This window comes from Piliocolobus tephrosceles, chromosome 8, assembly GCF_002776525.5.
Source record: "Piliocolobus tephrosceles isolate RC106 chromosome 8, ASM277652v3, whole genome shotgun sequence".
Taxonomy (NCBI): domain Eukaryota; kingdom Metazoa; phylum Chordata; class Mammalia; order Primates; family Cercopithecidae; genus Piliocolobus; species Piliocolobus tephrosceles.
Window position 1 is genome coordinate 90,391,410 of NC_045441.1, and position 15,438 is coordinate 90,406,847.

Genomic DNA, 15,438 nt, shown 5'->3' on the forward strand with positions numbered 1-15,438 from the left:
GAAAAGTGAAACCATAGAAATGGAGTATAGCATAAAAGTTGGGGAAGCACTGAGTATATCAAAAGAATGATACCCTGGTCATTTTTGGTGATAAGGGGAGATTAGGACAATACTGTGGAGGGTTCATTTTAATTAGGAGACAAAGTGAAGCTCTTTATAAGAAGAGATATGACAAGAGTTGAGGCTCTAGAAAATATTTTTAAAATTCCAGGGTAGAGACATCTTATTTTATTTCTCTCTTATTTTCTAGAGGCACATGCAGTGCTCAAGAGTAGAGTACAAGTTTTTGGTCTGCTTAATAAATGAGGAGAAAAAATTCAAGTTGGGTTTCAATGAGTTCATTCATAATTATCTTAAATCCAATATGTTAGTAATCTAGTAACTCACTTTAGGCTACATTTTACCATTTTTAGAAGCAAATGATGGTATGCAGTAAAAATGCAAAGGAAATGATTACATCCATATCTACCTCATCTTAAACCACGGTAGCATTTTTAAAACTCTGCATATAGATTATACCTCTAAGAGACGCTTCACCAAATCTTTACTGAATTACCTTTTGGATACCAGTTTTATGAATTAATCTATTCATATATATGTATTATATACATTCATATATATGCATTATATATAATATATATATATATTATATATAATTGTATTAGTCTGTTCTCATGCTGCTGTGAAAAGATACCCGAGACTGAGTAATTGATAAAGAAGAGAGGTTTAATTGATTCACAGTTCCATGTGGCTGGGGAGGCCTCCAGAAACTTAAAATCATGGAGGAAGGCACCTCTTCATGGGGCGGCAGGAGAGAGAATAAGTGCTGAGCAAAGGAGGAAGCCACTTATGAAAACATTAGATCTCTTGAGAAATTACTATCATGAGAATAGAATGGGGGAAACCGTCCCATTATTCAATTACTTCTGGATCCCTCCCACAACACGTGGGGATTATGGGAACAACAATTGAAGATGAGATTTGGGTGGGAACACAACCAAACCATGTCAATCATCATGCACCCAAATATGTTTGGTTGTTTCCTTAGTTTCATTTGTTGCAAATAATTTGGTATTTTGGTCTGCTGGAAGCTTCTCTCTTATTGTCTCTCCTCCGTAATTCATTCATCATTCCCATTGAATTTGGGCCTCCTATGTGCCCAATTATGAACCACAACCTGATACCACAACATTTGCTCCCTGATATTAATAAAATTTTTAATGTTCTAATGAATAATGATTCCAAATCCAACTTTATGAACTCGGTTCTGATTCCAGAACTCTGTTCCAAGTTCATGAACTTTGGATTTGAAATCACTATTTGTGAGAAGATTAATAGTATTTTCTCATTTTAGCAAATTCCAAATTTCAAACAATAATGTAAAAATTATTTTAAAGAGTAATTTTGATAAAGAGGTAGTTTTGACATGAAATAGTGGCTAAAAATTATAATGGATATAGATGTCAGTAACAAAAACGAACGCTGACTTGAAAATCAGTTTATTTCAACTAATCTCTATGAATTCATTTAATATATTAAATTATATGCCTATTAATAGGATGGCATTATTTCTGTTATGTTAAACTCTTCAGACTAGACTTTTATATTTGATGCTTTCAGTTGTCTTTTCTTCATCATTTTACCTTGTCAAAAAGTACTGCTTATTTTGGGGGCCACTTAGAAGTAGTATTGCTTCTTCTGAAGAGCATAACACTTACTTAGAATATCCCAGATATGCAGTATCAATAGAATGTTTATTTTATTTATCATGCTATTCAACTGCACATTTGTCATTTAGCATGAAGTCTTTGGCTTAGGGCATACAAAAATTGAGAATGAGGCTACAAAAAGGGAAGCTAAGTAAATCACTTAAAATAATATTTTATTATCACTCTGCTTATGGAGGCCCTGATATTAGGTGAACTATCACTATTAAAAAGGGAGTGGACAGAGAGTTACTGAAATGCATACAGGCTGTTGACCAGTTGTGTAAGTTGATTATTTTTAAAGTTATCTTAGAATATTATTTTAAATGTTTCATGCTTCAGTAGCTGCCTAGTAGGTCCTAATTTTCTCCAAGATATTTTCATTGATATTTTAAAAATAAATTTTAATAGATATTCAAAATGAGTTACTAATTTTTGTGGATCTTTATAAAGTAACTATAAAATGCAGTCTCAGATATCAAAGGCTAATGCACTCTGACAAAGCTTAAATTGTAATTTTAATTTGCCCTTTCTCTCTGAATCTATTTTTAGGAACTGGGACTTGTCATTACTGGAACTCTTCCGGTCTTCAACATAACCGGCCAATTTGAAAATAAGACAAACTTAAAGGTTAAAAGTTAATTGATAAAATTAATAATAATAAATGACAAACTGTGACGTTGAAGCTCAACATGGATAAGATATTTCCATAAGAAAATACATGCAGTGTAACTGTCTTGTGAGGCCAGAGGTCAAAGGCAACAGCTGCCTATGCGATAACCACCTGGGAAAAAGGAAATGCAGGTCAAACTCTCTGTTGCCCTAGAGCCAAGATTCAACTTAACTCCACTTAACTATGACCTGATGAGAACACAGAGTCAGACTCTGGGAGTAATTATATGATAAATGGACAGTAATATTGTGTGCATATTTTAAGAATCCATCTGAGATATTGATGGAGTTTAGAAAGAAAAATCCAAAGACCAAAAGCATAGTGATGTTTGTATCAGGTGTACATTGGTATATTAAATCATTCCTCCCCAACTCCCAAACAGTAGCTTTTTAAAAATTATCTTGTAACTTAAGGACTGATTTAAATTAATATTTCTCTTTATTTTTTTCTATTTTAGGGTACAAGAAGAATAATTTCATAGAATACTTAATTTTTATAGCACTGGTTTTTGGTCAGTGCAGTAAAATGCCTATTTAAAAGTTCTAAAAAATACGTATCTTATACTTATTGTTTCTTATTTGTTAAATGCTTTTGATTTTAAATAGGATTGCATTCCAGTTTTTTAGTTTGATTCAGAAGGAATTTGAGATTTTGAAGTTGAGTTTTTTAATACTAGAGACTGATTTTATAATGTAGGTGATATACTTGATTTGAGTGAATATTTATTTCCAGTTTACGGTTTCATGAAGTCTGTTGCACTTAAGCGTTGTTTGATCAGTTATTATATATCTCAGTTGAACTCCTTATTTTAATAAGGAGGCCATAGAAAACAGTTATTTCTCTTTGGGGACCCATTACCATTCTTACCTCTCTGCAGGTTCTAAATATTGTAACTCATAAAAGAGTAACTCTCTAACTTTCTCATACGTGTTCACAAATCTCACTGTGAACTAAGAGATTGCTTCAGTTGGGAAGTTTTTGCTCAGACTAGGATTGGTTCATGGAAAAGAGCATAGTTGTTGACAGAACTTTCTTACTCTATCTGTACCTCCACAAAGTTTAAATGTTTTTGTAATTACTAGATTTTATAATTTTTTGCAAGCACATTTCAAATTTATTATTTTATAATTTATATAATTCCATTTGAAACAACAATTTTGGACTCAAAATTTTAACACAATTTCCATCTTTATGTCCCATGGAAGATCATGATGGCAGTTTGCCACAAATCTCCTCTACTTGCACCTAAAACTGTGATGCCTGTTGCTTGATATGTAGAAGTTATTAGCCGTGACTAGAAATAGTGTTTTTAGGATTTTATCACCAATATGGTCACATACTTTCAGGATAGTTACATACGCAGGAACTATCTGCAGCAAAAATCCAATGTGTTCCTATTCTATATTGTATAATCTTTAAGCTGGACATTCTTGTGGTTTCTTAATTATAGTAAACCATAAAGTCAGTCTAAACTCACATACATAGACACACAGCTATAAGCGCTGACTGTACGATAGCAGTGAAAATAAATATTAGAACAAAAGGGTACAAGAAGTGTCAAACATTTTTATTTATCTTTTATATATTTTAGCCTCAATTATCTAGATTTTCTTTGCTAAGTTAAATGATAATGATGATAAAGTTGTAGGAAACAAAGCTGAGAATCCTTGTAAATTGACACCAAGAGTCCTTCACCCTATATATACATTTAAACTAATATGGAATATAACCATAATGCCAGCAAAATTTGAGCATATGATAATTGTGTAAAAATATGTAAATTTTTGATATAAAATGCCATTTTTGCTCTCTTATTATAGAACCAGCTGATTCTTGGTGTGATGGGGGTAGATGTGTCTTTGGAAGATATTAAAAGACTGACACCACGTTTTACAGTAAGATGAAATTTGCTCTTTTGATACCCTTTCTAGTTTAGAACTCTGTACTAATTTAGCTTGGCCACAAAGCACTTAGGTAATTCTCAAAAATTATGGACAATTATCTTAGCAAAGGAACTACATGGTTAAAAGCATCTCTAAAATAAAATGATTCCATGTTATCTTTCAACATGCTATAAAATGTGTATTTAATACATTATGTATTTAAAAGAATATAGATTTCTAATTGTGACTCAGGCATATCTAAGCTTATGTTTTTTTCTTTTCCAGCTGTGCCCCAATGGGTATTACTTTGCAATCGATCCTAATGGTTATGTTTTATTACATCCAAATCTTCAGCCAAAGGTCGGTATATAATTTGTTTACACTGGGTAGTGTTTTGTAGAATTAATGACTAATGTTCCTAATAGGATTGTTGTTTTAAAATTTACTATATAACACTAAATATCAAAGTACAGTCTGTAACGTGGCTCTCTTCTTAGATGTCAAGACAACACATGATAATATATGAAAGAGTGAAAGCCGTTTTCATTTTCCGTTGCCAATTTAGCTGCAGTAATATTTTTATCTCAAAGACAGCCATTATCACCCACTGAGCCTCAATTTCATGCATCCCACTTCTGACTTTGGTTTTAAGGCTGTAAGATAATAAAGGATATTGCTCCAGACATGAGTTTGAACCTGATAAATATTAGTAATGTTCGTCTACCTCCAGGTCACATTTTCTATTGCCCTTCTCTTCTAGTAATTAACTCTGCTTTCTGTCTCCCAGAATGGTTTTCCTTTTACTTTAGGACAGGCCTGTAAAGAGATGTAAGAGATTGAATAAGTAAAATTCATGAGATGGGCTTCAGAAATGGGAAGTATTTATTAATCAGCAAGTTAATCTGAAAGAGATAAAATGCCATCGATGAGCCATATTATCCTAATTTTTATGCCTATTTTCTCAAGATATTTTCATAAATTATCTTGTACAACTCATTTCACTCTTCATGAACTGCTTCACAGGGCATTAATAGCAAAATTTATTTAGATGTAAAATTAATCAAAGTCTTATAATTGTAACCTTAGAAGCATCTGTTTAGTTATTGCTTAACTTTGAAGATAATATTGAAGATCCTTGAAACCATGCAGACTTATGCATACTACTTCTTTCTCCCGAGTCATGGATATGTAATGTTAGCCATATATTAGAATATACCACAAGTGTGTGAACATACACACAAAGTTGTGTCATTTAAATATTGTTCAAATCCATGAGAGAACTATTGATATTGAATGCAAAACTACATTAAATGTAATACATTAATTATCTATTTTAATACATTAAATAATATTACATTTTATAACTAATGTCTACTTTAATTTATCTGACTTTGGAACTTATTTCCATATCAAATTCATCATATAATTACTTGTAGCACATGTAGCTATTGATCACCCTAGTTATGCTAAATGTGTTATTTTAATATAAATATTGCATAAGTACTTTTTCATATTATTATTAAACTACCACAGCTCTTTAAAAGCATAACCTGTTAAATTCCTCTTAAAAGAGTAATTTATGTTTGGCTAATCATCCCATGATTTTGCTATAGCTTGAAAACTTATCTTTTTATATCTTAATTTTTTTTAAAATAATTTTGCAGTATTATTGTTTGGGCTTTGTATATTCAGTGTATTTTCAATTAAATTCCCCTAACTAAAGTAATTCAAAAGTAATAAAAGTGTAACGTGGGCTGGGTGCGGTGGCTCCCACTTGTAATCCCAGCACTTTGGGAGGCCGAGGCAGGCGGATCACCTGAGGGCAGGAGTTCGAGACCAGCCTGGCCAACATGGTGAAACCCTGTCTCTACTAAAAATACAAAATTAGCCGGGCGTGGCAGTGTATGCCTGTAATCCCAGCTACTCAGGAGGCTGAGTCAGGGGAATCTCTTGAACCCGGGAGGTGGAGGTTGCAGTGAGCCGAGACCACTCCATTGCACTCCAGCCTGGGCAACAAGAGCGAAACTCCGTCTCAAGAAAAAAAAAAAAGTGTAATGTGATGAAGGGTGGGTGTGAAGGATCTCTACTTTTATAATTATGAACCTTAACCCTCACCCAAAGGAACTAAAATATAGACAAAAAGAAGAATAAGGACAATAATGCATATATGATGGAGATATATATATATATAGATATAGATATATCTATATATATATATATATATAAATCTACCATCTAATGACTGTAACAGTTTAGGTGGTTTTCATAGTCAAAGAGAAGTAATAATTTGAAGTTTTTTTCTTTTCTACATTCTACTAATAACCAATATTTATGTAAAAAATATTACTATTTGAATGACAGTAACCTATATTTGGTTCATATTTGAAATAATTCACTAAAATTTATAATATTACAGAGAAAACAAATTCTTTAGCAACTTCATTAAAGCCCAACTGATATTTTTCTTCCATATTATAACTTAGCTTTTCATATTTTTATATTTGGATTTTACTAAAGCAAATATTAATATGTAACAGAAAGACATCTCCAAAAATACTATTTCAGAACACCATGAAAAAGAAATTATTCTGAATATCAGTTTATTCTTTATTTCTGAAGTTCATGCTTGTGAATTAAATATGCTTGTGAATTCTCATCATTAACTCAGTAAATACTATGATTTCCATTTTGTGGCTAAAGGAGGACGCTATACAGATTGATACAAGACCTCATAAAAGGATGACATAGTATAAGATAATTGCTTTAGAAATACGCAAATACAAAGGAACATATGGTGACAGTATACTAACAAAATTAATCTTAATTATTTTATCAGAAATTAATTAATACAAGTGAAGAAAAATAATGCTTATATATAGCAGCCGTTATTTAATAAGGTGAAAGTCTAATGTTATGCAAGTATGTTTTCCTCCTGATATGGGAACCTTAATTAAAAATATTTCAGTGAAAGTTTTTTTGCAGATGAGTGTTCTTTAAAAGCCCCCAGAATATCATTAAATAAAATAGCTACGGGCTTTTCACATATTTAATTTTTAAGGACTCATAACATTTTCTAAGCTTGTACTTTTACCAGCATGACCACATTTTGACATGCGTTGATTATATATTCTGCTTTATTCCAAAAAGCATTTTAACTTTCTTCCATTTTGTGTCATTGAAATAACCAGGTTAGGTCTACTTAGTTAGATACCTCATTTTGTTCAGTTCTAAGAAATATGTATTGTATAGGAAATTGTGCATAATCTATGTTTGAGAAGTTAATATTTAAAATAAATCTACACTGTTATGGTTACATTCTCCATTAGTTCCACAGATAGAACATTTGGTATCACTTCAGAAAACAAAGGCACAAATATTAAACATTAAAACTTTTTAATATCATAATTTTCTTTTTTTTTATTATACTTTAAGTTCTAGGGTACATGTACATAGTGTGTAGGTTTGTTACATATGTATACTTGTGCCATGTTGGTGTGCTGCACCCATCAACTCGTCAGCACCCATCAATTCATCATTTATATCATATAATTTTCTTAGTTCATTCAGGCTGCTATAACAAAATACCATAGACTGGGTGGCTTATAAACAGAATTTAGTAACTCACAGTTCTGAAGACTGGGAAGTACAAGATGAAGGCTTGGGCAGACTGGTGTTCTGTGAGGGTTTGCCTCCCTATACACAGCCATCTTCTCACTCTAACCTCACATGGAGGAGAAGGGGTGAGACGTCTCTCTCTAGGGCCTCTTTTATAAGGGCACCAGTCCCATTCAGGAGGGACCCACCAACCAGGACCTAGTCACCTCCCAATAGCCTTTGGATACCATCATCTCTGGGGATGAGGATTTCAACATATAAATTGAGGGATGGACATTAAAAATATTTATATTTGGGTCGTGTAAATTCTAACAATTGTTGTTTTTCTTTTTCTTTTTTTTTTTTTTTTTCTTTTTTTGGTCAAATCGATGGAAAAGTAATCTGGAACAAACAACCTTTTTTCCCACTTCCCAAATATGTACTTTTCTAGAAAAAGAAAAATAATAGTCATTTTTAAGAAAAATGACTATTCATGTAACAGTTTTTATTCGTTGAAGATATTTTTAAATTTTTATTTTATTGACTCATGAACTCCATACCTACCAAATACTTTGAATTCTAAGTCTATCATTTAGACCTTTTTCCAATCAAGGAAATATCTGAGGAAAATTGATTATAGGATAGAACCCCTACCTATGTTGATATGTAGTATGATGAATTACCATTTTTCTGTTGCTTCAGCCTATTGGTGTAGGTATACCAACAATTAATTTAAGAAAAAGGAGACCCAATGTCCAGGTAACGGTGAATGAAGGTAGACTTAACAGTGCTTTCAAATTTGCTAAATCCGACTTGAGATTAAGCTTCCGTTCTTAAAGCTTATATAATTAAAGCTGCCTTTCCTGACATCAAGCTTCCAGAGCATGAAATGGAGATGAGCATCATTTCTTAATAAACCAGAGCAAAAAATGTTATTAATAATGGTAGAGGGTATGTATTGGCTAACTAAAGATTGCAAAGTCAATTATGGAATCAGGTTAATAATCAGAGAAATCATAAAGAGATGGCTTCTAAAAATAAATTTGTTACTAAAATTATAAAATTAATATCAAATTCATGTGATCCTAACAATTTGCTTGTAAATTTACTTCTAAGTGGAAATAAAATACAATTCCTATGTGACAGTTGCCATAAGCCACACATTTTAAGCCAAAACTTCTAAAAAGTGTAATTTGGGGTTAGACATTAAAGAAATTTCCCTTAGCTAATTAAAAATGTACCAAAGTGCAAATAAGTAGTGAATTTTATTACCTGGCAAACTCATTGCAAAGCTTTTCCTTTTGGCAACAAAACTTCCGTTATCATATGTATGCAATATTTCTATATGCACAGTAAAACTATTAATAATCAGCATAAAAGGATACTTCCTACAGCTTAGCAAGAGAATTTCAGAATTTCAAAGGATGTTCAACATTATTTAAGATTTTATAGGTAAGCCTACCATTTCTTTAAAAAAGTTGGTGACATTAAGGCCGACCATGGTGGCTCATGCCTGTAATCTCAGCACTTTGGGAGGCTGAGGAGGGCAGATCACAAGGTCAGCAGTTCAAGACCAGCCTGGCCAACATAGTGAAACCCTGTCTCTACTTAAAACATAAAAATAAAAAAATACTAAAGAAATTAGTTAGGCATGGTGGCTCATGCCAGTAGTCCCAGCTACTCAAAAAGCTGAGGCAGGAGAATCGCTTAGACCCGGGAGGTGGAGGTTGTGGTGAGCCAAGATTGTGCCACTTCCTCCAGGCTGGGTGACAGAGCGAGACCCATCTCAAAAAAAAAAAAAAAATGAATAAATACATAAAAAAAGTGGGTGACATGAAAATGAAGAGGTAATATGTCATTAAGAAGAGATGGATAAGCTATGAAGTAGTAGAACTGAGTGCTAGTTTGGTTCTAATAGCCAACACTGTGTTCTTGAGCACTCCACTAAATCCTGTAGTGCTTCAATTTCTTCATCTGAAAAGCAGGAGAATTGAACTAGTCACTAGTTTCCATCCTACACAGTATATTCACCTAGGAAATTAAATATGTATGTCAGTTCCCTGCCTCATCCTCTGAAAATTCTGATTTAATTTGGCAGTGATGGGACCAGGCCTCTAAATCGTTTTTGTTTTGTTTTGTTTATTTTATTTTATTTTATTTTATTTTATTTTATTTTATTTTATTTTATTTTATTTTATTTTATTTTATTTTATCTTCTGAGATGGGTCTCACTCTGTCGCTAGGCTGGAGTGCAGTGGCACGATCTCAGCTTACTGCAACCTCTGCCTCCCGGGTTCATATGATTCTCCTGCCTCAGCCTCCCGAGTAGCTGGGATTACAGCTTGCGGCCACCATGCCCAGCTAATTTTTGCATTTTTAGTAGAGACAGGGTTTCATTACCTTGTCCAGGATGGTCTCAATCTCTCGACTTCGTGATCCACCTGCCTCGGCCTGCCAAAGTGCTGGGATTACAAGGGTGAGCCACCATGCCCAGCCTCTAAATAGTTTTTAAAGCTCCCCATGGAGTTCTAAAGTGCAGAGTCACTGAACTAGTTGAGAAGCTTTAACTCCCTTCCAGTGCTAGAATTTTAGAACAAACTGAATTTCATATTGTTGCATATGAAAGTCTTCATATCTTTTATAATTCCTATAAAGTTTCAAATTATCTTTATGCCTTTCTTGATATAGTATATTATTTTGTTACTATCCTTGCATGTTTCTTTTTATATATTATCTTATACTTTTGCAGTCATGTGCATTTTAGTGAATTTTTGTATTTGCAGCAACCTCAAATATTGCATGTAACTCTTAACAATATAATTAAAAAATAAACAACCTGAAAATGGTTTGTTTTATTTTTGTTTTCATTCTAAGAAAACTCTAAATGGCAAACTAGCAACCATACAAGACTCCTCAATTTAAAGGACATTTTTGCACTAAGTACCATTTGTAATACTATCTAGTAATTATTTCAATTTAAAATTTGTTAACTTTGCATTCTTTCGTTTCCACAAATGGTATGGTAGTTATTTCCATTGATATCCAAATTTTGCAAATGAGAAATACTAGGTATTTTAAATATCAAACAAAAATAATGGGTATGCGAGACTATTTTCCATTTCTTCAGCCTCTCTCGGTGCTTTCTTATTGAAAGATTATGCTTTTGAATTTTGTAGTCACCATGCCCTTGATGGATCTTTTAAAAAAATGGTCAGCTAGATTGCTATTTTAAAAGTACAAGTTATGCATTGAGATTTTTCTTTTATGATTTCATTTTCTTCTCTGTGTCTTTGTGTGCTGGATTGGGACATGATCTTCATATTGCCAATTCTTCCTGATAATGCCTCCTCCATGCATGCTGTTTGGGTCTGGTCATGCTATGCATTATCCATTGCATGTAAGATAAATACTCTTATTTCTGTTTACTTTTTATTATTTTCATTATTTTGACTTTGTTTTGCAGTGAGTTTGTTAAAATTTTAATGCTGATACGGTGTTTGTGTGAAGACGATTTATTTCATGGGACATTAAATGAGCAATGCTGAATAATATTGTAAACTTTAGAGTATCCTTTTGTTAGGGACTTCCTAGGTTCCATTTTTTAAACAAAGAAATTAGAAGGATTTTCAACATTGGCTTTTTTTTTTTTCTTCTTTTAAAATACACTACATTTCAAATGAGTATTTCCTTTTCAGGCAGTAAGATGTCATCAATATCGTACCAATACTGGTCAGCATTTTCACCTTTGAAAAATTTAATACTTATTTTCAGTATTCTAGAATCTTCTGATGATAGCGATAAAGTACTTAAGCAGTGAATATTTTTTCAATTAAAGTGCCAGACATGGCTGTTTTTTAAAATTTGCCTTTAAGAATGTTCATTTATCGGCCGGGCGCAGTGGCTCAAGCCTGTAATCCCAGCACTTTGGGAGGCCGAGACGGGCGGATCACGAGGTCAGCAGATCGAGACCATCCTGGCTAACCTGGTGAAACCCCGTCTCTACTAAAAAATACAAAAAAAAGAGCCGGGCGAGGTGGCGGGCGCCTGTAGTCCCAGCTACTGGGGAGGCTGAGGCAGGAGAATGGTGTAAACCCGGGAGGCGGGGCTTGCAGTGAGCTGAGATCCGGCCACTGCACTCCAGCCTGGGCGACAGAGCGAGACTCCGTCTCAAAAAAAAAAAAAAAAAAAAAAAAAAAAAAAAAAAAAAAAAAAAAAAGAATGTTCATTTATCAAAAACCATAGCAATAAAAATTTTTCATCTTTAGGTGGAATTACTCTTTGAAGGAAGGCATTTTTGTCAGTAAATATTTGCCATGTATACTATGTCATTCAGCATCTTGATAAGATATGCTTAATTTTAGTACATTTTTACTTATTGCAACTGTCTTGGGCAGTTTCTTCCTAAAACAGTGCTTGAAACAGTAATGATCCGAATACCTTTTGAAAGAGCCCGTGAGGCTTATATTATTAAAGTTTGAATGACCTTTGCACTAATCCAGCATAGTCTGCATTTGTTACTGGTATCTAGTTATCAGATTTAGGTAATATTTTAATAAAAATTAAAAATTCAATTTATAAAATTTTGCAATTATAAATTACATATACCTATTATGATTTTATTGGTCTAGTAAGCTTTAAAATTTTAGTATGACATGGTACATTACTTAGGAAGTTATAGAGGAATTAACTGTATTTTGTTTATCAAATAGTTCAACGAATCTTCATTTTGCAATTGAGAAAATATGAGGTAAATTTGCCAGACTAACAGTATCATTTTATATAATGATATTGATAAATAAGGATTTATCTTATTCCCCAGTGTTATTTATTTATTATTATACACCAGCAAGAAGAAGCAATAGGAAATAGTATTCAGTGAACGCAGGGGTTATTATCCTAGTAAGACTTTAATTATAATAACTAATCTTAAAATCTTTATGGCAACCACAAGTTTATCTTATGCATTCTGATGTCATTTGAATTATTAAAATATAAAATTTCTTAGATTGAAATATATGAAGCACACTTGCACCTTTTCTTTATACACTTTCAGAAGGAAGAACAGGTCCAATAAGAATGTTTTACTTGGCAAATGTAAACATAATTTTAAAACATTTTATCATATACATTTTTTTTTTTTTTTACAAATTTTAAAAGTATGCCTACATGTTGCCATTGTTTTATGGCCAAATAAGTTATCCAAATGGCTATATTTTGCCCCTCTCCCATGCTAATTAATGAAAAGAATGTTGTAAATGGTTCTTCAGAAGTAGTGTGCCCAAAGAGCTTGTGATTAGAAATGCAGTACCAAATACACCACTCAAAATGAGACTCTCTTCACTTGGTTATTAATTAAGATTGCCCGCACTGAAAGCTCAATCTCTAGCTTTTATATATGTAAGCTATATATATGTGTGTGTGTGTGTATATATATGAAATAAGATATCTTTATATAGTTATTGTATCCTAGGTAAGTAATTTTTGCACAATTAATTTCATAAATACCCATTGAATTGTTTTATACACAGCATCATTGTATAATGTTACGTGTACCTAATTATTATTGTTTTCTGTGTAGAACCCCAAATCTCAGGAGCCAGTAACATTGGATTTCCTTGATGCAGAGTTAGAGAATGATATTAAAGTGGAGGTGAGTGGAATCAGTAAGACTAAACAGTTCCTCAGGTCAGATGCTGGTGTGCACTCCTTCTACAAGTATCTGTTGAACAGCTACAGTGTGTTAGCTTGTCTGTTAGATACTGTATACACAAAGATGAATGTTCTGTGTCATTAAAATTTTCTAGATCCTGGGTTTTCCCTATCCAAAAGATCATATGAAAAGGAATAAATGTTTAAGTTGGGTTTGACCTTAGTGTTCTTTCTCTTTCTAAAGGTAGACATATTTTCACTTTTCTAATACAAATTTATCTTGTAAACGTCAGTAAAACTCATAGAGATGGAGGATGTTGCTATAGTATTGAAAAAAGACTTGGAAGGAATCCAACCACTCAAGCACATAAGGAGTAGCATGAGAGAAGCTGCCATGTTTGCCTTAATACATTTTACTCGCAATCTATTTTATTTCAAAAGCAAAATTACATATTTCCTCCTCTGAGAGAGTCTTCCATAATAATGAGAATATTAATAAGAAAAATTAAATAATACATAACATTAAGTACATGATATATGTTAGTCATGGATTCTCAAGAAGCTTGGAAATTGGTGGTGTTATTATTTTTTCACACTATAATATCTGTTGTACTGATGATACATTTGAGGTACAGAGAGGTTAAATAGTTTCTCTACAGTTCTTCAGCTAATAAGTAGCAGAACTTGGCTCTTGCATTCCAGATTACAGATTTTTAGGATTTTTCCAGATGGATTAACTCCTTTGCAAAGGCCATCATATTTCTTTTATAGCTTGTTACAGTGCATTTTAATTGTAGAACAATAGAATTTAATTTATTTTAATTACCCTAGACTGTGGCCTTGTGTTAGGGTGTTTAGGTGATTAATAATGTTTGTTGTAAAGTACTGGACATAATAAAGTAGGATAAAGTAATAGGGATAAGCTTGGCGTCTGGGCTGTCACTCCACTGAGTGACCAAAATGATCTTATTTATATTCTCCAAGCCTCAGTTTCTTCTAAATCAATTAGTAATAGTGATCGAATGAAATAATATATAGAAAGGACTTAGCAAAAGACCTGGTTCATGGTAAAGTCTTTCTTATTTTTGAGCTCTTCATAAGTGCACACTCAGCTTACATTAGAAGCTGTTATCTACTCCTTCCTTTCAGACCCAAATATTTGAAATTAGATACATCACACATTTGTATATTCTTCAGATTATTCCTTTAATCACACCAAGTTTGTTTACTTATTATTTGCAATTGCCTGAAGCCAAATGTAAATCACTGGTTGAGTTATAAAAAATAAGTTGAGGAAACTTCTGAGAATTGCCAGTAGACTGGAATATTTAGTAGATAATGTGACCTTGCACCTTTTTTTTTTTGAGATGGAGTCTTGCTCTGTCACCTAGGCTGGAGTGCAGTGGCGCAATCTCGGCTCACTGCAACATCCACCTCCGGGGTTCACGCCATTCTCCTTTCTCAGCTTCCTGAGTAGCTGGGATTACAGGCTCCTGCGACCATGCCTGACTAATTTTTGTATTTTTAGTAGAAATGGGGTTTCATCATGCTGGCCAGGCTGGTCTCGAACTCTCAACCTCAGGCAATTTGCCTGACTCAGCCTCCGAAAGTGCTGGGATTACAGGAGTGAGCCACCGCACCTGGCCAACCTAGCATTTTTAAGGATTTGGAGTATTCTACTGAAGGAGACTCAACTCTATTATCTGAAATCCAAACAGGTGTTTACAGTTTTCTCTATCCTTTATTTAGATTTTTTTGTACTCCAGATATAAGAATTACTAACAAAAAAGTATAAAGAGTCCTCTTAAAAAATCTTTTCTCACATGAAACTCATTGTGTAAGGCGGAAATTCGAAGCATTCTGTGTTATATGTAATTTTGTACATATACATTTCTATGTCTCAGTGACTACTTTCCACTCCAATGTGGCCAGC

The 15,438-nt window shown here is 33.0% G+C and overlaps 1 protein-coding gene across 4 annotated transcripts in view; it reads left to right on the forward strand.

Moving 5' to 3' along the window:
* CACNA2D1 (calcium voltage-gated channel auxiliary subunit alpha2delta 1) overlaps window positions 1-15,438 on the forward strand; it is a 506,092-nt gene that overhangs the window by 441,897 nt on the left and 48,757 nt on the right. For 2 of the 4 annotated variants that reach the window (XM_031936055.1, XM_031936054.1), the window contains exons 16-20: window positions 2,259-2,336; window positions 4,200-4,274; window positions 4,548-4,622; window positions 8,559-8,615; window positions 13,435-13,506. In XM_031936055.1, the coding sequence (XP_031791915.1) occupies window positions 2,259-2,336; window positions 4,200-4,274; window positions 4,548-4,622; window positions 8,559-8,615; window positions 13,435-13,506 (357 nt within the window). The remainder of the gene's footprint in view (window positions 1-2,258; window positions 2,337-4,199; window positions 4,275-4,547; window positions 4,623-8,558; window positions 8,616-13,434; window positions 13,507-15,438) is intronic. The other 2 variants (XM_023226696.2, XM_031936056.1) reach the window with 1 other exon arrangement.